The 25918-nt window shown below is 43.8% G+C and overlaps 1 protein-coding gene across 1 annotated transcript; it reads right to left on the bottom strand.

The window, feature by feature from the left end:
- On the bottom strand, positions 1-24693 carry si:ch211-117c9.5 (sodium- and chloride-dependent creatine transporter 1). The gene is made up of 14 exons (XM_034536896.1): positions 24663-24693; positions 22909-23205; positions 16228-16359; positions 15727-16048; positions 15052-15184; positions 13662-13796; positions 13476-13579; positions 3998-4122; positions 2686-2798; positions 1547-1687; positions 1136-1238; positions 529-629; positions 274-444; positions 1-129 (listed from the first exon to the last, which is right to left on the bottom strand). Exons 1-14 carry the CDS (start codon positions 24691-24693, stop codon positions 1-3), a joined length of 2037 nt encoding a protein of 678 aa, XP_034392787.1.
- Positions 24694-25918: the final 1225 nt, after the last annotated feature.

Genomic DNA, 25918 nt, shown 5'->3' with positions numbered 1-25918 from the left:
TCAGATGACACTTTCAAACAGAAGCGTGCTCTTGGTTCCCGCCGGCGGCAGCAGCTTGGCCTCGCTCTCCGGCGCCAGGTACTCCAGGTGATGCCGGCCCCACACCGGGGTGGTAAGGTGCTGCCACCGCTGCACAGAGAAAAGAGACAACAGGGCGGACAGATGCTTCAGCGTCTCTCAATGAGTGACGATGAAATCATGCAAAGAAGGAGAGGGAGGGCAGTATCCGAGGAAGCGCCTTTGTCAACAGAAAAAGAGAACGTGCATACTGACCTCCCGCAAAGATCCTTTGCAGCGCAGCAGCTTGTAGAGGACGGTGACGGGGATGCAGAGCATGGAGGACAGGGCCAGAGCCCAGCCCAGCGCCTCCCCCCACAAGGGGTAAGTGTACACTGTGTTGTAGGTCAGCGGCTTGTAGTTCACCACGTGGAACATGAACACTGCCTGGATGCAGAAAAAAACATCAGCTGTATGCAAAACATGTGCAAACGTATTGGGGAGTACGACATAAAAACATGCAGAACTCACCACACAGACAAAAGGCGTGATGTAGGACCAGCACCACTTCATGTAGGGTAAGGGCTGATAGCCGATCATACGAGCCACGTCATCCATGAAACGGTCTGCGCCTGACAAACCACATACAGACGCAATGCAGTTGAAGCCCATTTGCAACACAACCAACAAAACAAAACAAAAACAGTAGTGCATTTTTTGCATCAGGTTACGTTTGTATTGCGATTGAGCCTTCGCTAAGCCCCACCCTCTCGAACGCACACTGGCCAATCACATCGTCACATAGTTCAGCTCTGGTGGATTTGGAGCTTGTCGTGATTAAACGTTGTGTAATATTCAGAGAGTTTGTAAGGAAATATATAAGTTTCTAAAACATTAGTGGCGCTAAACGTTAGCACATTATTAACAAGCGTTAGCATTGCGATGCTACGCTAGCTACTGAATGTATTATATTTTCATATGGTGGACCCGTCTGTCTGTTTCTCTCTGTAATTGCTTTTTCCAAAAGATAATTCATATTTTACTCAGAGTGCAGTTAGTGACAGTGTGGGCTCCACGGTAACATGGCTGGTATGGGGGCGGGGCTTAACGAAAAGTCAGTCGTGGGGTATTGTCTCACCATAGACCCATGCAATCACCACACACTCCCAGAAGGCCTGCCACAGCAGAGTGATGCCACTGGCAGAGTAGTAGTCAAACAGCTGGAAGACATACATCCCTCCCTGACAGAAAACAGAGAGAGCAGTCTGCATCAAGAGCATCCTGTTAATACTTCATGTGTGAGCCATTTCCAGCTTCACCTCCGCCGTTTATGGCTTTCGTCTCAGTTTATACCTGACGATCGTTTCGTCCTGTGTCTAATTTCATTTTAGCTACACATTAGGGCCGGAATTTTATAGCCACATCAAAATAATCTGCAGCAGCTAAAACAATCTCACGCTGTTTGGTTGTGTTTTAATATGCCGGCCTCAACACGGCCGTGAGTCCCGAGCAACATTTGTGAAGAATCAAAGCAAGCCCCTTGGTGTACCTCAGTGACCATGGATATGTCGATCAGGAAGCAGATGAAGCAGCAGATGGCAGCTACCACCTCTCGCCGCAGGGAGCCCAGGGCAGATTTAGGCGGTAGCATGTCCATTATTCCTGTTATCAAACCCTCCACGCCTACAAACTAGAAGAAGAGGGAGAGACAGCAAACAACCAATTCAAAAATAAAATATGTGCACGTAACCGATTCGACTTTATCAATACCGATACGATACCAGTGTGTTATCAATAAGCGGTAGGACTCACTGTGTTTTATTGTAAAGCCAATAAAAAACAACCACTATTTCTGTTTTTTCTCCTAATATTACCACCTCCGTAATTCTTACAATATACAAACAGTACAATAAATGCAATACGCCATTGCAGGCTTGATTTAAACATGAACATTTAAAGGTATAAAAAAAATACACAGATGCAGGTATACATTATTATTAAAAATAAAAATAATAAACCGTACAGCAGAAACTTGGTTAAAAAAAAGGAAGAGGAATTTCAACTCAAGTGCAGAACCTTTTTAATGCAACAACTGAAACATTATTGCATTAACAATGATATAATGTTATAATGTATAACGTCAACAAAAAACTGAATCGAATAGATCGATATCTGACATCTCCCAAAGTAAGAATGTGTACGTCTTTGCAGAATCACATTTCAAACAGCAGAGGAGATCAGCTGTGCGCCTATTTTTACACTGTTTACCAGAAATGTCGGCACATGCAGGCGGCTAATGTGGCAGGAAAAGAGAGAGAGAGAGGGAGAGAGAGGGAGGGAGGGAGGAAGGGAGACAGAGAAAGAGAGAGAGATACACACAGAGAGAGAGAGAGAAAGAGGGAGAGAGAGAGACACAGAGAGAGTTGGAAAGTGAGAGTACATGAATGGGTCGGAGAACAGACAGACTTCTTTGTGAATCAAGACACAAGCTCATTGAAGAAATCCCGGGCTGTAAAACAATGCATGTAGGCACCGGCTAAGATATGCTGAAACTCAACTGTTTAGTGTGAGAAGAATTGAGAGGGAGTGAAAGCTAATCTACATAAAGTGCTCCAGAGCGAATGCAAGAAGCGAGTAAAACCTCAGATTCTTTTTAGAAAGGGTGCAAGAGCACGCTCGCTATATTACCTGACTGTCAAGGCCCAGAATGAGCAACATGAAGAAGAAAAGTGCAGCCCACAGCGGTGCCAGAGGCATCAGCGTCACAGCCTTGGGGTATGCGATGAAGGCCAGGCCAGGACCTGCACGCCATAGACACAAGGTTTCAAGGGCATGTGAAGGTTTCAAGGGCATGTGAAGGTTTCAAAGGCATGTGAAGGTTTCAAGGGCATGTATGGTTTCAAGGGCATGTATAGGTTTCAAGGGCATGTATGGTTTCAAGGGCATGTATAGGTTTCAAGGGCATGTATAGGTTTAAAAGGCATGTATAGGTTTCAAGGGCATGTATGGTTTCAAGGGCATGTATAGGTTTCAAGGGCATGTATAGGTTTCAAGGGCATGTATGGTTTCAAGGGCATGTATAGGTTTCAAGGGCATGTATAGGTTTAAAAGGCATGTATAGGTTTCAAGGGCATGTATAGGTTTCAAGGGCATGTATGGTTTCAAGGGCATGTATAGGTTTCAAGGGCATGTATGGTTTCAAGGGCATGTATAGGTTTCAAGGGCATGTATAGGTTTCAAGGGCATGTATAGGTTTCAAGGGCATGTATGGTTTCAAGGGCATGTATAGGTTTCAAGGGCATGTATGGTTTCAAGGGCATGCAGCTTTTTACTTTCAATACTCATTAGTGGTGCAGCGGATCAGAAAGCCCACGGCTTATATATATATATATATATATATATATATATGATTCAGACTATTTTCTTTTTTTTCCACCGTCCCAAAAATAATTTCCAGTAGAGTCAGTAAAACTCTAAATGTTATACTTTTACTTTGTTATTGTAATTTATATTGTTTTTTTTTCTTATTATCTAATTTTAATTCATGTGAAAACGTCTGGATTTATTCTAGTTCATCATCAACACTACATTTTACTAGACTACACCTGAACGCATCATGAGAACGTTATAGTTTACCTTCAACCAGTATTCATTTTCACTGAGCAGAGCCTGAATACATCATGAGAACGTTATCGTTTACCTTCAGCCAGTACTCATCTTCACTAAGCAGAGCCTGAACACATCATGAGAACATTATCATTTACCTTCAGCCTGTTGGTCTAAACCCTGATTGGTTGTTTACTAAGTCACATGATCGGAGATCCGAGACTAGAGAAACATCATGATGTCCTGATCATATGTTCTACTGGATACTTGAGGAGAACCACCGTCAGGAAAACATTCCGTGAGGGGGGTTAGAAAGGATCAGGGATCGATAACGGTCCGTTACACCACTAATATTCATTGCACTGTGTTTCAAGGAAGCCTGTATTCTTCTTACCGCTCTCAGCTACCTTACTGATGTCCACGCCTTGCTCTGCAGCCATGAAGCCCAGCACAGAAAACACCACAAAGCCTGCAAAGAAGCTGGTTCCGCTGTTGATCATGGCCAACAAGAATGCATCCCTATAGAGAAACAGAGAGAGGGAGAGAATTAGCATTACTGTATATCATGTTGCAGTTTACATCCATGTCCATTTTATCCTGTCAGGAACAGCATATGAATCGTTGTGGACAAAAATATGTTTGCAATGTGACAGTGACCTTTGAACACCAAAATCTTGCCAGTTCATCTTTGAGTCTAGGTGAGAGTTTGAGCACCAATTTGAAGAAATTCCTTCCTGGCGTTCTATCAGGAGAATATGTTGGTAAGTGATGGGTAAGTGCTTCATATATGAAGTTTATTATCATTGTAGTGACTTTAACAAATATCTAATTTAGTTCCTTTCTTGGGATGGTGCACTCGACGGTGTGGAATGCACCATCCCTTTCCATCAGATCGTTCAAGCTGATCATTCAGGCACATGTTCAGCATACGCCTGACTGATGACAGAGACAATGTGCTGCCTGGCAACCCATTTATTGTTTGGTAGTGAGACCTCTTCTCTCTTGAAGGGAAGGTTCAAGCATCATGAAGCTTGACTGAATATTTCATCTCTTGACATCTCCATTTTTGTCTTCTGACAACATCAGCTTTTATGATGAACTGAAAAAACTTCTTGCAATATGTAATCATTCTTCTGAAAGTATTTTGTTTGGACATTGCAATATCAACTGGATGGATAAAGGTGCTAAACGAAAGAATAACTAAAACATACAATCTGATCACAGGCCTATCGGATCTTAATATGACATGTTGTTAGAAAGCTGACCAGCAAATGACTGGTTCATCATTCAATTCAGTTTATTTTGTATAGCCCAATATCACAAATGACAAATTTGCCTCAGAGGGCTTTAAAATCTGTACACATACGACATCCCTGACCTTTGACCTCACATCGGATCAGGAACAACTCCCCAAAAATAAACTTTCACAGGGAAAAAAGGGAAGAAATCTTCAGGAGAGCAACAGAGGAGGATCCCTCTCCCCGGATGGACAGAACAATAGATGTCATGTGACCAGATGAACAGCCAAGAATGCCAGAAAATCTGTAAAATCAGGAATACCAAAATGTAAAATGGCAGACTTTGAAAGAGAACTGACGCAAATGAACTGGGATAAAGTAACAGAAACACATGATTTGAACACCTGCTGTGATCATTTTATGACAGCTCTTAATAGTTTAATTGACAGCTACACTAAAACATGGAACAGCAGCTCTAAAAGGAGCTCACTTCCATGGCTTGGTCAGGATATCTGGCCATTAATGAAAAAACGTGACTTTGACCTCAAAAGGTGATACTGATACTGATCATCTCATTTAGACAGGCCTATGAAACAAAGTTGTTACCGAGCTACGCAAAGCTAAGATGAATTACTTCTCAAAACTTATTGAAGAGGCTAAAGGTTGCAGTTCCAAATTGTGGAAACACATTAATTGTTTAACCAACTCAAACACCCATAAGTATCAGAGAATAATTGAGAATAAACAACAAATCTATCTCTGATAATGCAAAAATTGCAAATGAGTTCAATGCTTTTTTTGTAGACTCAGTACAGGAACATGCAAACAATTTTAAACCAGTAGAACTGACACCCAACACGGTGGACCAGAACTCTCAAAATCTATTTTATATCAAAGAAGTTAATCTTCAGAAATTAAACAAAATTATGAGTCACTTCAGTAGCTCAAAGGCCAAGGACATCCATAATCTTGATTTTGCACTGATAAGGAAATACAGAACCCAACTACTTGAGCCAATCTGTCAATTAAAACAAGAACTTTCCCTGAGACCTGGAAAACAGCTGTTATCAGTCACATTTTTAAATCTGACTTGACATGCAATTATAGACCCATTGTCATCCTTCCTGTTGTCTCCAAGATACTGGAAACAATTGTAGCAGAGCAACTCATAATACATCTAGAAACAATTCAGTTACAGTATCAACAACAATTTGGATTCAGATCCAAACATTTTACTGAGACTGCAAACTGCCATCTAATTGAACCAATAAAAGGTGTTTTGGATAAGGGCCATGCTGTGGGAGCAGTTTTCAAATTTAAAAAAGGCTTTCATTACTGTTAACCACAGGGTGTTGATATCCAAACTTCCCAAATTCCAATTCTCTGAACTTGCCTCACAATGGTTTGACTCGTACCTCAAGGGAAGAGTACAATGTGTGAGAGTCAATGGGGAAAAGTCCACCATCCATGCCAATAGCATGGGGATACCTCAGGGGTCGGTTCTAGGTCCATTGCTATTTAGCATGTATATCAACGATCTACCTGAGAGTTGTCTGGGGGTTGGCTGCCAAATGTATGCCGATGATACAGTTATTTATACATCAGCCAAAACATCTAGCCAGGCCGCTGATCAGCTTACTGACTCCTTACATTCCGTATCGCAATGGCTTGAGTCCTTGAGTCACTTAACGCTGAATGTTTTTCAATACGTAAACGACATGAAAATGCAAGATTCATGGTAAAAAATAAACAATAAGGTAATCACTGAGGTTGACAATGTGAAGTACTTAGGAATCATCCTCGACTCACATCTAAGATTTGATAAACAAGTGCGTAATATCAGCAAAAAAGTTAAATAAAATCTCAACTGCTTCAGATGGGTTAAATTATCTGCCATTCAGTACAGCACAGCTTTACATGCATGCAATGATATTTTCACACTTATCATACTGTATCACTACCTGGTCACAAGCCTCACAAACAACTAAACAACCCATCATATCGCTGTATAACCAGACGTTAAAAATTATGGACAAAACACCAATGAGTTGGCACCATTGCCATATCTTGCAAAAACACAATATGTTCAGCTTTGAAAGCTTTATAAACTATTCCAGCTTAAAGCTGATTTTTAACTGCCTACATGGTCATGCCCCTTCCTGGTTAATGAATGTGTTACAGGACACCACCAGAGTGAACACACGGGCCTCATGAAACGGGAACTGTCGTATTGCCCAAGACCTCATTTGGACAATCAGTCTTCTCTGTTCAAGGAGCAAAAGCATGGAACTGTCTAACAACATAATTGAAAATGGAACACAATTTAAATTGTGTTAATAGAGGTATTAAATCATGGTTAAAAGAGAAACATTGTTCTCACACCTAACACCTCTGTAAACACACTTGTACTTTGTGGATGTATCTATGGATGTATTTTCTTATTTTCTCTTTAAAAAAAACCAAAAGCCTCCTGTGGACAGGTGTTGTAAATAAGTGTTTTGCTACAAGCACTTAACACAGTGCATCTAGATATTGTGCAAATTATAATGCCATGATGTCCATATCAAATAAAGTCAAGTCAAGTCAGTCGCAGCAGGGTCGCCTCCCACACCGCTCATCCCTGCATCCTTGAAGGGGACCATTAATAGGGTCTTAATAGGATACGGTCTGTTTCCATGACTGTTGACTACTCCCCAAGGCTCAAGCATGTTGTAGGCGTTGGCACCCATCAACAACTCCACGTCAGCTTGAATTCTCGGAACAATAACACCATCCAAGTTCAATTCAATTCAATTCAGTTTATTTTGTATAGCCCAATATCACAAATTACAAATTTGCCTCAGAGGGCTTTACAATCTGTACACATACGACATCCCTGACCTTTGACCTCACATCGAATCAGGAAAAACTCCCCAAAAATAACCTTTGACAGGGAAAAAAGGGAAGAAACCTTCAGGAGAGCAACAGAGGAGGATCCCTCTCCCCGGATGGACAGAAGAATAGATGTCATGTGACCAGATGAACAGAGTTACAGAGTTACATAAACACATTACATGAATATGACAATGTATGAATGGAACTCCAATCCATGAAACAGAAGAAGGTAGAGAGGAGGGGGGGCGGGGCATCAGCAGGGCCAATGGGAGGCCGGCTCACCAGCATCAGACACCTCCAGGTCCAATGGACCCTATGAGACGTGAAGTCACAACCACTCCGGGGAGGAAGCAGAGTTAATAAGGTGCAATGGAGAGATGTAAATTCATCCATAAGGAGAGTGAGAAGAGGAGATAGGTGCTCAGTGTATCCTAAAACATCCCCCAGCAGCCTATAAGCCTATAGCAGCATATCAAGGGGCTGGACCAGGGCAAACCTGATTCAGCCCTAACTATAAGGGCTATTAAAGAGGAAAGTCTTAAGTCTATTCTTGAATGAGGTGACTGTGTCTGCCTCCCGGACTGAAAGTATGGCAAGTATGCCAAATCCTCTTTTTTGATGAGGTTATCAGTGCTTATAGGCATCCTCTTCAGGGTATGGACCTCTGGTAGATCTTTAAATCTCCAAATCTGTCAACATGTAACTGGAAACCGTTCTTAAGTGGATTTGGGTTTTCCTTTCATTCAGATTAAGGTTTTCTAAACAAAATGTCGCTGTACTGCCTGGATCTAGAAAAGCATACAGTATGTCTGTATGACTTTGTTCCCTGTATGACCACATGTGCGCTACTCAACTGATGGTTCTTTTGGCTTCTTTGGAGTCTGTGTTGGCTGCTTTCTCTCTTTGGCGGATGTGAAGAACACTACGATGGTTTCGGCTGCACGCCTTGCAAGTCGAGCGCTTATCGCAGTCCTTTGCTCACGTGCCCAATGCCAAACAGATTCCATTTCTTGAGGAAAGTTTATCTTGTCCTTGTTTGTCTTCTCTTCCTATTGTGAACACTGTTCCTGTGTTTACTGTGTGAAGTTTGTGGGTTCTGACATTGGGTCATGAATAGGACAATATCAGTAGGTGTTGGTTGACCTCTTGTGTACCAAAGAAATACAGAGTCTCCTCTGTTGATTCTTTTACTCTCCACACAATGTTCAAAGGTGGTAGTCAATGAGAGGCTTGTTGTTTATTGTTGTTAATGTTATTGTCTATCGTTGCACCACCCGCCATGACAAATTCCTTGAATGTGAAAACATACTTAGCAATAAAAAGTTCTGATTCTGATTCTGAAGTGCTGCTCTCTCTGCCTCTATCTTTCATTTGCTGGTTCTTGAACTAGTGTGATTTTTCCTGCTAAATATCACAATAGAAACATTTGTCTCCACATTGAAATGCTGTCACTGGGTTGAACTTCACTCTCTTAATCATCATCATTTTCACCACGTTTGGAAATGTCTGCATTACACAACCATTTATTCACAACATCATATCTCATCAGTTTCTCCTTCTCTTCATGAGCCCGACAGTTCTTCTCCATGCCTCATGCCTGGTAGGCCGGCCTCCTGCCTCTGTGGCCCTGCTTATGCCCCTCCTCTCTACCTCCTTCTGTTTCATGGATTGTGGAGGTCTGGATCGTGACCATGCCTACTACTAATTATTCATAATTTCTGTCATATTCATTGAATGTTTATGTAACTCTGTAACTCTGTTCATCTGGTCACATGACATCTATTGCTTCTGTCCATCTGGGGAGAGAGATCCTCCTCTGTTGCTCTCTTAAAGGGTTCTTACCTTTTTTTCTCTGAAAGGGTTTTTTTCTGTTTTTTTTCTTGAGTTTTTCCTGATCCAATGTGAGGTCAAAGGTCAGGGATGTTGTATGTGTACAGATTGTAAAGCCCTCTGAGGGGAGTTTGTAATTTGTGATATTGGGCTGAATTGAATTGGCTTTTTTTTTGGACCCAGAATGATGCCAATTTCCTGTTGGTCTACAAAAATACATTATCCATACAGTTCTCTTTTGTGAGAAATATTACAATGTGGTCTAACAAGAGGCTCACGTAAGACACTCAAGACAGCAGACAAGAGTGGATGGTGAGTAGAGGATCAATAGCAATTTCTCTAAAAGCTGCTGTCATCTCCGTACTTTGCCAATTGGTCTGTCAAGTCTGAGAGCGGAGACAGTGAAAGCAAAACCCTTCTGGACATCTTACAATTACACAAAAATACATCTAATATTTTAAATATGCATACATGCAATTCTCATTGAAGTATGAGGTCAACAATGTCTCTTGTTATACGCTCAAAACAGCGAGGAATGACCTTCTGTTTATCCTGACTACTGAAGTTTAGCTGGCAACGATATGAGGAATGTATAAACAGCAGTCGATGGTTAGTGTGACTGTGCAGCAGCTGTGTTGAGCAGCAACTGCCACTCTCTAAAGGAAAAATGCTCAGTTTTGGGTTTTAAGAATTATTAAAACAAGACTAGAAGTCAGCAGCCAAGCTAGCAGCCCTTTGAGGCTGAAACACTGTTTACAGCTAGTGGTGCAAAAATGTTTACATTTTGCATGAGAGTTGAGAGGATTTCACGTCAATCAAAAGTGTTTATCTACTATAAAATGGGGAATTGTTTGACATTCCAGGCTGTCAGGCCAGGCTCTACACAGCCAGATCTGGTTTAAGATAATTTAGTTTGAGGCAATCAACAAAGACAACAAACAATGGATACGGTTTATTGCAGTCAGAAGCTACAAAGAACCTTTATTATTAGATTTTGATCTTTCCTACAGTTCTTTAACACATCACGTGTGACGAACTCTTCTGTCAGAACTGAAACTAAGCTTAAAATTGTGAGATTTTATCAAAGACATTTCTACGGGTCTTATTTAAAATCTCGTCCTAAATAAACTGCTTACTTTAATCAGATATTGTAGAAAATATTCAATTATGAGCTCCTCAGTGAAACTTTGAAGCCATGATTGATTCATTTGAGTCCAACAGTCACGTAAAAAATATTCTGTGAAACTGAACTTCAAGCTGCTGAACACAGAGCAGAGAGGAGAGCCTATAAATGTAGATTGGAAATATTCAAATATCTTGATATGTATAGCAAGTAGAGTCTCCATTGTTTTTCCAACATCGGTAACACTTGTAGACACTTTGAAACATGTTGGAAATATAGATTCCATTGTGTTCCAATTTTTGAAAAAGAAATTCAATTATTCTGCATTAAAGACATGTTTGAGTTCTCTCTACTTCTAGTCATGATGGTTCCGTTTCCAGAGAGGAGCATAACTTTATATTACAGATGGGCCAAGAGCAAAAAACTGCATGGTGTTCAGAGGGTACACATTTTCCGACAGATTTGGCGTAACACTTGGTTGCTCAAATAAAAAGTGAATGAAGCAGTTATGCAGAAAATGAAAAAAGAAAGTTAGAGCAGTTAAAGTCCTCTGGACAGCACTGAATGTTGGATCATCAGTTTTGGAAGAAATAAAAGAAATGATCAGACACACAGTCCCTTATTCTAACGACGGAGAGGGGTGTAGGGAGCAGGTGTAGGGAGCAGGTGTCAACCTCCGGTTCTGAATAGTGAAGCGTTCTCTCTACTAACCACCAGGGGGCGACTTCTCTGGTTGTATAGAAGTCTATGCTTCATGTGTTAAAGCTGCATTCTCTCTCCTGACCACCAGGGGGCGACTCCTCTGGTTGTATAGAAGTCTATGCTTCATGTGTTAAAGCTGCATTCTCTCTACTGACCACCAGGGGCGACTCCTCAGGTTGTATAGAAGTATATGCGTCATGTGTTAAAGCTGCATTCTCTCTACTGACCACCAGGGGGCGACTCCTCTGGTTGTATAGAAGTCTAAGCTTCATGTGTTAAAGCTGCATTCTCTCTACTGACCACCAGGGGGCGACTCCTCAGGTTGTATAGAAGTATATGCCTCATGTGTTAAAGCTGCATTCTCTCTACTGACCACCAGGGGGCGACTCCTCAGGTTGTATAGAAGTATATGCTTCATGTGTTAAAGCTGCATTCTCTCTCCCGACCACCAGGGGGCGACTCCTCTGGTTGTATAGAAGTCTATGAGAAAATTACTCTCTTGATGTATTCCCTCAGTAAACATTGTAAACATTAGTTTTTGGTCTCAATCTCTAGTTTCAAGTCTTCTTCAATACAGCATGATGTTCATTTAGTAAATTATGGTCATTTAGAGTCACAGACCATAAAGCATGGTATGCTTTAGGGCGGGCCTACAAGGTGATTGACAGGTCTCTACCACAGCGTTGTCCGTCTTTTCGTCTCACAATTTTAACAATTTTACAGTGTGCGTTCACTTTATGAGAGTTAATTGTAATATTTTGGTTGCCAAAAACCAAGATGGCGACGGCCAAAACACCGAACTCAGCGCTTCATAACGGCAGTCCACAAACCAACGGGAGACGTCACAGTGACTACGTCCACTTCTTAAATACCGTCTATGGTGGGGAGGTCGGTTTACGAAACTATTCAACAAGTACTTCTGATGGAGTGACTGACTTGTGTTTCAAACTGTTCCACTGCTAGCGTGGCAAAAACAAAGATGAGTTCATTTCTGTGGTTTGGAAGCAAGTGAACGAGACCCAAAATTGTCTTGTACATAGTATGTTGTTTATATATCAGCTATTCCTGGGCTACTCCGTGTGGGGGGGGGGGGGGGGGGGGGGGGGGAACAGAGCCAAACTGACATACCTAAGGTTCTGAACTCATCTCTTAACTTCCAACTAAGGTCAAGGAAGAGGAAAACGTCCGACGGAAGGAGGCTCCTCCTATTATGAACATTCCAAATGTGCAAGCTGATTTACAATATATATATATATATATATATATATATATATATCCCTATTACTGCAATGGGGCTAACTTTCTATCAGGGCTTTGATATGTTTAGAGATCTGACTGTGGAGGGTGATTTCATGCTTGCTCATCAACCTGCCCACCAGAACCAGCATCAGTTAGGCCAGCTGGTGCTAAAAGCAGATAGATAAGAACTGATCCTTTATTACACCAGTTCATCTCTACAGCCTCTCACAGCATCACAGAATGATAAAATAAAAACAGAGCTCGTTCCATATTCAGGCTAATGGCACTGCGGTTCTTCCTGGCTATACGATAACATATTTACTTCTATTTTGATCATTTTACATCTGAGGTGAGTGGTGTGCTCGGAAGTCTCCCAGAGTGTACTCACATCTAATGGGTGTTCCAGCTGGTGATTAATGTGTAACTTTCTGAGTGAGTCCACCCACTGCATCATTAAAACAAATATGCAAATAAGTGGGCAAAGAGTTGAAGAGATGAAACCACGCCTACTTCTACTTTCTTAAAGGTGTATGACCCTTCGAGGGCATTCTGGCTTTCATCTGTTTATTATTGCGGCGTTCAACCTGTGATTAAATAAATGATCTTAAATTGATACATTTTTATTATTTAAATAAAAGTGGTGGTAATTTATCAAATCGTTATTTTTCTCATATATTGTATATTTTTGTAATGAACCCAATGAAGCGGAAACTGTCAAACATGTACTGATACATTGCAACAGGTATGATTAAGAACTGTTTGTTTCTAGTACTTAAGTCTGCAGTCGACATGCACAAGTTCTGGCTGACAATGTTGATGTTGGCCTCCGTCTAGTGACTCTGGTGTTGTGTTGTGCATAAACTCACTGGTAACAGTTGTTATGGAAGCGGTTGTAGCTGCCCAGTGCAGTCAGGGCGCCCAGTCCGATGGCATAGGAGAAGAAAATCTGAGTGCCCGCATCAATCCACACCTATCACACACAGAACATGTTTCTTCTACCCTCTGTCCACCGGGTCGGCAGACAAATTACTTTCTTGTTGCAAGAAACGTACCTGTGCTTCTCCGAGTTTGGACCAGTCTGGTTTCAGGTAGTAAACAATACCGTCTAAAGCTCCGGGAAGAGTGACGCCGTGGGCCAAGAGAACCACCAGAACCAGGTAGGGGAACAGAGCTGTAAAGTAAACAACCTAGAGAAAGACGGAACAAGGGAGCAGTGAAGTACACCTCTAAATACAGCGAGGCCAATTTGTAAAGTAAACTTGGGGGAGAGGGTTGAAGTTTGAGTGCTATGCATTTAAAACTTGAATTAAGTGAAAGCAGTAAAAACCCTCACATTACATGTAAGTAGGTACATAAAAAGATGCAGTTATAATTTAACAGGCTAGTTGGAACAGTTCAGTGTTTATCAACATCAGCTACAGTCAAATGTTTCAATGTAACTGCACCCAAGTATGTTTTTATCACTTTGATTAAGCAATTACCTGCTTTGCAAATACTCAAGTCTTAAGTAGAAGCCCATTAGGTCCCTCCTGTAGTAGATGTGTAATGGGCCCTGTCATGTTACTTTGAAGAAAAGGTAGCCTGTAAATGGAAAGCCAGACAATTTGTAAACCTCCTGCAATAGCAGGGGTTTGTGGCAGACCTTTCCACAAGGTAGTCTTTGTCAAGTAATGCTGAGAAAGCCCCCCCTCCCTCCCCCTACCTAACAGAAGCACCCCCTCCCGGCTAAGTCAGTATGGTAGTGAGAAGGGCACAAATATTTGCCTTTATCTGGGGCGAAACACATGCAGAAAAGCCCTTTTCAAAGCCCTCGAACGTCTACATGGTGGAAAGTTACTAATCGGCTTACAGCTGGCTCAAATCTCCTTCGTTATTTACCCCCCCCGCCCCCCCCCCCATCTACATCCATCCCCATCTACATTGCCATCCCCGCTCGCTCTGTGAGCTTTGACTACTATGGAGACACAAGTATGCAAACACAGACATCTCTCCATACACTACACTCGTTGTCCTCGACGCATCAGAGGGCAGAGCTGTTTTTATAAAAAGAGAAAGAACAAGGACCGATCGTCTATTTTCATTTGGGACAGAGAGCGACGTCATTTCAGGTAATTAGATCACAGGCCGACTGAAATATCAAGCTGCACACAAACAAAATACATAAATTAGCAGACATTCAGGAAAGAGACACGCTCATGTTCGTGTTGAAACGCGTTGATCCTCTCACTACACCAAAGCTGATTTGGGATCAGAAGGACAAAAATGCTGTATTTAACCTTTGCATGAAGCTATGCAAATGTGAGTCTGCCCTTGATAAGCCCCTGATTCTGTTTCACGTACCGTCTAAGTATAAAAAAAACATGAATATGAAGCATCTCGGCAGTCCACACACCCAAAAACAGTGAAGTGAAACATTGATCGCACAGTTAGGAAACGCTGTACCTTGCCAGTAGATTTGACTCCTTTCCACATGCAGAAGTAAACAATGATCCAGGTGACTATGAGACACAGAACCATCTCATAGCTGACGTCTCCGGGCTCGTGCAGCCCACCGGACAGTCGGAGCACTTTATGTCTAGGAGGAAGAACACAGAGGTGCGTCCATTACACCAAAGTCTCACAAACTAGTTCTCTGGGGGCCCAAAAAATAAATAGAAAATTACAAACCGCCACGACCCAATTCACAAAAGGCCTTTTCTATAAACCCTGAGAAGAGCAAAGTGGTGTTAGTGTGTTAGTGGTGAAATGGTTCAGATTGTTTTAGGGATGAGAGTCACGGATCGCAGTCACGGATCGCAGTCACGGATCGCAGTCACGGATCGCAGTCACGGATCGCAGTCACGGATCGCAGTCACGGATCGGAGTCACGGATCGGAGTCACGGATCGGAGTCACGGATCAGAGTCACGGATCGGATTGTACTACGAATCAGAGTCACGGTTCGAAGTGACGGTTTGGAGTCACGGATTGGATTGTATTACGGATTACTACATAAAAAAAACAGAATAAACATCACGACTGTAAAACATTGCATCGTGATGCGTATTTGAATCTCCGCGGCTTTGAGTTTTGTTTTTGTAAAGACAGCTGACACGCTGCTCAACAATGCAGAACATACTCCCAGAACTCGATGACTGGGGAGCGCATGCCCTCAGCCTCCATGCAGCTTCCGTTGAAGAGCAGCTGGGCTGATGACAGGTTCAGCGGCGATGTGGAGGAGAGGAGGTTGGAGGGGGACGACGACGGTGAGGCGGTGCTGTGGTTGTGGCAGGCGCGGCGGAAGTCCTGCGTGCAGTTGGGCGTGTTCCAGGGGTGTCCGCAGGTGGCCCAGGGCAGCTGCTTGGTGAAGGAGTGGAAGAGGAAGTAGAGGCCCCACACCAGGATCATGATGTAATAGGTGTTACAGAAGAACACAATCACCATGGAGGCCAAGCCCAGACCTTTACAGGGAGGAAGCCAGAAGAGACACGTTAGGCCCTGTCTCTCTGTCTGTCTGTCGCTCTATCTCTTTGTCTCCACCAACAGCCGGAGGCAAACTAGTTGTACAATTCACAGTTCGTTAATTTTAGTATTAACATACCTTCTTATATCAAAATATAATTGTGTCAGACGGCGGTACCTTTGAAGAGGGGTGCGATGTTCCAGGCCGAGACCCCTCCCTGCTTCATGAACTGCCCCAATGCGATCTCCAGGAAGAAGACCGGGATTCCCCCGACGAACACGATCAGCAGGTAGGGGATCAGGAAGACCCCTGAAACACACAACACATGCCAGAGTTTATGAGCGTGAAACCGATTCCATGTCAATTTCATGCCATTTCCAGAGAAATGCAATGCAGTAGTGATGGCAACGTTCACACCAGACAATGGGCAGCTCGGCAACTTCAATAATGCTTCCGTGTCAGAATGAGATTTCACTCTGCAGTCAAGCGAGAGGAACGCTGATGCTCAGAAACACGACCACTGGAGCAGCTTGAACTTTTACTTTGTTTTATTCATTATATTACTTTTGGAGGACACAAGCTGCGCAGACACTGGCATGGCTAACCGGCATGGCTAACCAAGCAATCGACACAGCGAGGAACTAGGAACGAAGAGCAGGAGGACGAGGAAGAGGCAATAAAGGGAGAAAGCCAGGGAGGAAGACAGACAAGGCCACATATAAGAGACACAGTGGACGTGTCTATGGGAGATAATCGTGGCATTGTCTTCAAGTGTTTGGACCGTTTTGTTAAACACTGTCCTTGAACTTGATAGTTGCAGAGGACAATCAAACGGGGGAAATAGACTCCAGCAGGAGTTATTAGTCCTGATAAAGAAGTCAAGGAATAGTTTCATTTTGATTAGAAGTAGCTGACACAGCAGGGGGTTTGGGATTCTCAAACAGCTTAGATTATTTTATAATTTTTTGGTTTGAACTAAGTGGACGATACTGCAACAGTGCACAGATGGGAGGGAGTCACATGACGCAGCTGTGACGCAGAACAGAGAGAGGCACGGGAAGGAAAAAGGAGGGAAAGATGGAGGAGACAGCACAGGATGAGGGGAGGCGGGGGGGAAGAGGGGGAGTGCAGAGAATAAAACCATCGCAGAGGAGCTTCATCTAATGGGCCTCGCTCGTCGATCGGTGACTCGTGCCTCATTTGGTCCATCATCCTTTATGTCGTTCTGTGAGAGCAGAGGGATGCTGCCTTATAAGGACACATTCATAAGAGAGACGGGTGGTAGAAAGAGAGAGAGAGACAGGGGGAGAGAGAAAAAGAGAGAGAGGGAGATTGGTGGGAGGGAGAGAGAGAGAGACGGGTGGGAGGGAGAGAGAGAAAGAGACAGGGAGAGAGAGAGAGAAAGAGAGCGAGAGACAGGTGGGAGGGAGATAGAGAGCGAGAAAGAGAGAGAGACGGGGAGAGAGAGAAAAAGAGAGAGAGAGACGGGTGGGGGGAGAAAGAGAGAAGGGTGGGAGGGAGAGAGAGGGAGAGAGAGAGAGAAGGGGATAGAGAGAGAGGGATAGAGAGAGAAGGGGAGAGAGAGAGAGAGAGAGACAGAGAGAGACGGGTGGGAGAAAGAGAGAGAGAGACAGAGAGAGACGGGTGGGAGGGAGAGAGAGACCGAGAAAGAGAGAGAGACGGGTGGGAGGGAGAGGGAGAGAGAGAGAGAGAGATCCAATAGTAAACCCTGACATATTGGCTGAATCATGCAGGAACCGCATCCCTAAGAGGGTTAAGTAAAAATCCCCTCTCATCATAACTGGACCGGACACATCGAGCATTGAGTCCGAGAGCGTCGCCGTGTTTACGAGGTGGGGTCGGCGTAAAAACATGAATTGAATAAAAAATTCTAAAATGACGCACTAAAGCACGTATCTGTGCGCCTCCTTATTGGTGGGGGAGAGAGCACCTTTTTGAATGCGACATGAGTGCCGGGCAGGAGCTCAGTGGTGGGGGGGGGGGGGGGGGGGGGGGCGACTGTTTGAGGCAGGCCATTGTTATACGATATCAGAAGGTGGGTATCAGAGCCACGAGTCACAAGACACACACACATGAGAGGGAGGGGAGCACTAACGCACACACAGTTTCATTTCACCTCATAAAAAGAATTTGAAATAGAAAATGAAAGGTGGGCGGGCCATAGATAAGAGAATTCAAGGCCAAAAGCTTCAGGTTACTGTTGGAGGACAAAAATGAAAGGAAAAGAGGAGGGGCCGTGTGTGGAGGGACGCACAATAAATAACCTTGTATGCATGTGAGTGCAGCCGCGATACATTAAGTGAAACCACGCGGGAGGTCACCACTCCACGGCTAAGTGCTCTCAGACACACACTCACTTCCCTTCATGTTGTTATCGTGTTGTGAATATTGTCTTCTAATTGTTGGTTTATACTTTGCTGTTGTCTTCACACATATGTAAATTAATGTATAGATATTTCTGGTACCAGTAAGAAGCTGTGTACTGTCGAACAAACAACAAACAAACAAACAAATGAAGGAAGAAAGACGGAAAGACAGAAAGGAAGAAACCATGTTAGTCTATAAAAGGAACTCCACCACGGTCACATGACTTCATGTTAGTCTATAGAGGAACTCCACAACGATCACATGACTTCATGTTAGTCTATAGAGGAACTCCATCACGGTCACATGACTTCATGTCTATAGAGGAACTCCATCACGGTCACATGACCTCATGTCTATAGAGGAACTCCACCACGGTCACATGACTTCATGTCTATAGAGGAACTCCATCACGGTCACATGACTTCATGTCTATAGAGGAACTCCATCACGGTCACATGACTTCATGTCTATAGAGGAACTCCACCACGGTCACATGACTTCATGTCTATAGAGGAACTCCATCACGGTCACATGACTTCATGTTAGTCTATAGAGGAACTCCACAACGATCACATGATTTCATGTTAGTCTATAGAGGAACTCTATCACGGTCACATGACTTCATGTCTATAGAGGAACTCTATCACGGTCACATGACTTCATGTCTATAGAGGAACTCCACAACGATCACATGACTTCATGTTAGTCTATAGAGGAACTCCATCACGGTTACATGACTTCATGTTAGTCTATAGAGGAACTCCACCACGGTCACATGACTTCATGTCTATAGAGGAACTCCACCACGGTCACATGACTTCATGTCTATAGAGGAACTCCATCACGGTCACATGACTTCATGTTAGTCTATAGAGGAACTCCACAACGATCACATGATTTCATGTTAGTCTATAGAGGAACTCTATCACGGTCACATGACTTCATGTCTATAGAGGAACTCCACAACAATCACATGACTTCATGTTAGTCTATAGAGGAACTCCACCACGGTCACATGACTTCATGTCTATAGAGGGACTCCATCACGGTCACATGACTTCATGTCTATAGAGGAACTCCATCACGGTCACATGACTTCATGTCTATAGAGGAACTCCACAACAATCACATGACTTCATGTTAGTCTATAGAGGAACTCCACAACGATCACATGACTTCATGTTAGTCTATAGAGGAACTCTATCACGGTCACATGACTTCATGTTAGTCTATAGAGGAACTCCATCACGGTCACATGACTTCATGTCTATAGAGGTACTCCATCACGGTCACATGACTTCATGTCTATAGAGGAACTCCATCACGGTCACATGACTTCATGTCTATAGAGGAACTCCATCACGGTCACATGACTTCATGTCTATAGAGGAACTCTATCACGGTCACATGACTTCATGTTAGTCTATAGAGGAACTCCATCACGGTCACATGACTTCATGTCTATAGAGGAACTCCATCACGGTCACATGACTTCATGTTAGTCTATAGAGGAACTCCACAACGATCACATGACTTCATGTTAGTCTATAGAGGAACTCCATCACGGTCACATGACTTCATGTCTATAGAGGAACTCCATCACGGTCACATGACTTCATGTCTATAGAGGAACTCCATCACGGTCACATGACTTCATGTTAGTCTATAGAGGAACTCCATCACGGTCACATGACTTCATGTCTATAGAGGAACTCCATCACGGTCACATGACTTCATGTCTATAGAGGAACTCCATCACGGTCACATGACTTCATGTTAGTCTATAGAGGAACTCCATCAGGGTCACATGACTTCATGTCTATAGAGGAACTCCATCACGGTCACATGACTTCATGTCTATAGAGGAACTCCATCACGGTCACATGACTTCATGTTAGTCTATAGAGGAACTCCATCACGGTCACATGACTTCATGTCTATAGAGGAACTCCATCACGGTCACATGACTTCATGTCTATAGAGGAACTCCATCACGGTCACATGACTTCATGTTAGTCTATAGAGGAACTCCATCACGGTCACATGACTTCATGTCTATAGAGGAACTCCATCACGGTCACATGACTTCATGTCTATAGAGGAACTCCACCACGGTCACATGACTTCATGTCTATAGAGGAACTCCATCATGGTCACATGACTTCATGTCTATAGAGGAACTCCATCACGGTCATATGACTTCATGTCTATAGAGGAACTCCATCACGGTCACATGACTTCATGTTAGTCTATAAAGGAACTCCATCACGGTCACATGACTTCATGTTAGTCTATAGAGGAACTCCATCACGGTCACATGACTTCATGTCTATAGAGGAACTCCACCACGGTCACATGACTTCATGTCCATAGCGGAACTCCATCACGGTCACATGACTTCATGTCTATAGCGGAACTCCATCACGGTCACATGACTTCATGTCTATAGAGGAACTCCATCACGGTCACATGACTTCATGTTAGTCTATAGAGGAACTCCATCACGGTCACATGACTTCATGTCTATAGAGGAACTCCATCACGGTCACATGACTTCATGTTAGTCTATAGAGGAACTCCATCACAGTCACATGACTTCATGTCTATAGAGGAACTCCATCACGGTCACATGACTTCATGTTAGTCTATAGAGGAACTCCATCACAGTCACATGACTTCATGTCTATAGAGGAACTCTATCACGGTCACATGACTTCATGTTAGTCTATAGAGGAACTCCACCACGGTCACATGACTTCATGTCTATAGAGGAACTCCACCACGGTCACATGACTTCATGTTAGTCTATAGAGGAACTCCATCATGGTCACATGACTTCATGTCTATAGAGGAACTCCATCACGGTTACATGACTTCATGTCTATAGAGGAACTCCACCACGGTCACATGACTTCATGTCTATAGAGGAACTCCATCACGGTTACATGACTTCATGTCTATAGAGGAACTCCATCACGGTCACATGACTTCATGTTAGTCTATAGAGGAACTCCACCATGGTCACATGACTTCATGTTAGTCCATAGAGGAACTCCACCACGGTCACATGACTTCATGTCTATAGAGGGACTCCACCATGGTCACATGACTTCATGTCTATAAAGGAACTCCATCACGGTCACATGACTTCATGTCTATAGAGGAACTCCATCACGGTCACATGACTTCATGTTAGTCTATAGAGGAACTCCACCACGGTCACATGACTTCATGTTAGTCTATAGAGGAACTCCACCACGGTCACATGACTTCATGTTAGTCTATAGAGGAACTCCACCACGGTCACATGACTTCATGTCTATAGAGGAACTCCATCACGGTCACATGACTTCATGTCTATAGAGGAACTCCATCACGGTCACATGACTTCATGTTAGTCTATAGAGGAACTCCACCACGGTCACATGACTTCATGTTAGTCTATAGAGGAACTCCATCACAACAAAAATAATGCGGTACAACCAGAGGAGTCGCCCCCTGGTGGTCAGTAGAGAGAATGCAGCTTTAACACATGAAGCATAGACTTCTATACAACCAGAGGAGTCACCCTCTGGTGGTCTGTAGAGAGAATGCAGCTTTAACACATGAAGCATGGACTTCTATACAACCAGAGGAGTCACCCCCTGGTGGTCTGTAGAGATAATGCAGCTTTAACACATGAAGCATGGACTTCTATACAACCAGAGGAGTCGCCCCCTGGTGGTCAGTAGAGAGAATGCAGCTTTAACACATGAAGCATAGACTTCTATACAACCAGAGCAGTCACCCTCTGGTGGTCTGTAGAGAGAATGCAGCTTTAACACATGAAGCATGGACTTCTATACAACCAGAGGAGTCACCCCCTGGTGGTCTGTAGAGAGAATGCAGCTTTAACACATGAAGCATGGACTTCTATACAACCAGAGGAGTTGCCCCCTGGTGGTCTGTAGAGAGAATGCAGCTTTAACACATGAAGCATGGACTTCTATAAAACCAGATGAGTCGCCCCCTCGTGGTCTGTAGAGAGAATGCAGCTTTAACACATGAAGCATGGACTTCTATACAACCAGAGGAGTCGCCCCCTGGTGGTCTGTAGAGAGAATGCAGCTTTAACACATGAAGCATGGACTTCTATACAACCAGAGGAGTCGCCCCCTGGTGGTCTGTAAAGAGAATGCAGCTTTAACACATGAAGCATGGACTTCTATAAAACCAGATGAGTCGCCCCCTGGTGGTCTGTAGAGAGAATGCAGCTTTAACACATGAAGCATGGACTTCAATACAACCAGAGGAGTCGCCCCCTGGTGGTCAGTTGAGGGTTTTAAGACACTTAAACCAGGAACCAGGTGTGCAAAAATGCTATCTCAACTTCCTTGTTTTAAGACTCATTCCTGCAGCCCTCAATGGGCATAGAGATTTTTAAAACATATGTTTGTGTGTTTGTGTGTGTGTGTGTGTGTGTGTGCTCACCTCCCCCATTCTTGTAGCAGAGGTAAGGGAACCGCCACACGTTGCCCAGGCCGACAGCGAAGCCTACGCAGGACATGATGAAGTCCATCTGCCTTGTCCAGGTCTCCCGCTCCACCACCGGCACCGGCCCATTCCCAGCCCCGGGCGCTGCCCCATCCTGGGTCTGGCCAGCAGCCCCTCCTCCACCCTCGCCACACTCGTGGCCCCCACCGGGTGCTGGCACCAGGGGGCGTGCCGCCCCCCCGCAAACCTCCTCGGACAGGTTCCCTGCCTCTAGCTGGGGGAGACTGATTTCACCTGAAGAATGAGATGAACACAGACATCAGAAATATTCACAGTCTCATTGTAAAAGACATATTTTAAACATTCACAACAGCGCTGGAGATGAAGCACATACTTCCCAGTGCAAAACTGCCTTTACACAATTCACAATCGGGATAAAATCGTGCTGCACTTGTATTGTCATCGCTTAAGCCCCTCCCCCCCACGATGTTATGATTAGTTTGCTGCAGCAGAAAGACGCTTCAAGATACATCTCCATGCTTTCATGTTCTCCATCACACACACACACACACACACACACACGTAAGGAACATGCAAAACACAAAATAAATGTTCTTCTTTTAAACGTTAGCCGCTGGATGCAAAGTGAGGCAGGGTTAGGGTTAGAACATAAATCTAAACGTCAGATTCAAAATTCTTGTTTCATGTTGTTAACATATTAATGTCTAATGTTTTTACAGAGAGGATTATAGATATCTCTTTATATAATTCCATTAATCAATACTATAAACAGCTATTTCATTATGAATGAACGTGTAAAGTTTGGTGATGTCAGAGCTGCTGAAGGAGATTTCTGGATCAGAGTCTGAGAACAAACTCATTGAGAGAGAACGCCCTTTAAAGAGATTAAAGTAACATTAAAAACATGACCTCATAGATATCACATGAAACTTCACCACTTCATCACTCACATTAAGAGTTATTGTGTTATAGGGTCAAAACATGACCTCATAGATATCACATGAAACTTCACCACTTCATCACTGACATTAAGAGTTATTGTGTTATAGGGTCAAAACATGACCTCATAGATATCACATGAAACTTCACCACTTCATCACTCACATTAAGAGGAGTTATTGTGTTATAGGGTCAAAACATGACCTCATAGATATCACATGAAACTTCACCACTTCATCACTCACATTAAGAGTTATTGTGTTATAGGGTCAAAACATGACCTCATAGATATCACATGAAACTTCACCACTTCATCACTGACATTAAGAGTTATTGTGTTATAGGGTCAGAACATGACCTCATAGATATCACATGAAACTTCACCACTTCATCACTGACATTAAGAAGAGTTATTGTATTATAAGTTTTATGACATGTTAAGTTTAAATATGCAAATTAGGCCTACTGTTATGGTAACTTTTGGTGAACAGATGCAAATAAACACCTATTTTTAATGTTTATTATCTCACTAGTGCACACATACTTGTGTTGACCCCTTTAATAAGTGTACCTGCAGTATGCATGTACACACTGTGGTGATTAACACACACACACACACACACACACACACACACACACACACACACACACAGCGTGCAGGTTATTCCAGAGCGTGTCTCTCATTCACAAAGAAGGGTGTCTAAGCTGTGGTCCCATGCTCCAATTCATCAGCGTGTGCTTCCTGTTTTATTAAATTCACATGGTGTAAATACATTATGAAGAACACTCACCTTGGTTATTCTCTTCCAGCTCTGGTGACATTGTTGTTCAGCAGCAGCACACGATGAATCTTATTATTAATTTGTAATATATATATATATATATATATATTTTTTTTTTTGCTCCTGGGTCTTTCCAGTGTTTGTTATCTTCTTAAATAAAAATAAAAACACAATGCCCGTTTGTCTTTGTGACACGTTGAAAACCCCTCAGATGCGGAATGAAAATGTGTCCCTTAAAAAGCAAACCGCGGTCAGTTCAGCCGTTTGGACAAAAGAGATTCAGAAGCAGTCGACGAAGCACTTGAAGGTAAGCCTGAAGAATCTCATGGATGACGTGAGATGGAAAAACGATCCTGCGCCTTCACGTGAAGAAGATGTTCTGGGCTTTTCCTCTCGCGCACCAACAACAACCTCAAATAAAGAGAGAACAGCCCGATCAGAGGTCCGTGAACGTGGACACGATGCAGCGGGTTCGACGGACTGAGGAGAGTGCTGATCCGCTTCACGCCCCCCCCCCCAGACTGGCTGCTCTGATTGGCTAGACTGCGCAGCACAAGTGCGCACAGCCTCAGCAGCTCAGTCACAAGGATGGGGCTTTTTTAGACACCCCAGAAGTGTGCGTGGAGGAGCTCCAACATGGGCTACAAGGACTCCCAGGAACCCCAACACGAGGTGCAAGGACTGCCAGGAACCCCAACGCGGGCTGCAAGGAGCCAAAAAAATGGGGTGCAAGGACTGCAAGGAGCCCCAACATGAGGTGCAAGGACTGCCAGGAACCCCAACACGAGGTGCAAGGACTGCCAGGAACCCCAACATGAGGTGCAAGGACTGCCAGGAACCCCAACACGAGGTGCAAGGACTGCCAGGAACCCCAACATGAGGTGCAAGGACTGCCAGGAACCCCAACACGAGGTGCAAGGACTGCCAGGAACCCCAACGCGGGCTGCAAGGAGCCAAAAAAATGGGGTGCAAGGACTGCAAGGAGCCCCAACATGGGGTACAAGGACTGCAAGGAGCCCCAACATGAGGTGCAAGGACTGCCAGGAACCCCAACGCGGGCTGCAAGGAGCCAAAAAAAATGGGGTGCAAGGACTGCAAGGAGCCCCAACATGAGGTGCAAGGACTGCCAGGAACCCCAACACGAGGTGCAAGGACTGCCAGGAATCCCAATGCGGGCTGCAAGGAGCCAAAAAAATGGGGTGCAAGGACTGCAAGGAGCCCCAACATGAGGTGCAAGGACTGCCAGGAACCCCAACGCGGGCTGC

Source organism: Cyclopterus lumpus, chromosome 7 (assembly GCF_009769545.1).
Source record: "Cyclopterus lumpus isolate fCycLum1 chromosome 7, fCycLum1.pri, whole genome shotgun sequence".
NCBI classification, from domain to species: domain Eukaryota; kingdom Metazoa; phylum Chordata; class Actinopteri; order Perciformes; family Cyclopteridae; genus Cyclopterus; species Cyclopterus lumpus.
Note: the sequence above shows the minus strand (reverse complement) of the source record. Positions and strands in the feature narration are given on the sequence as shown.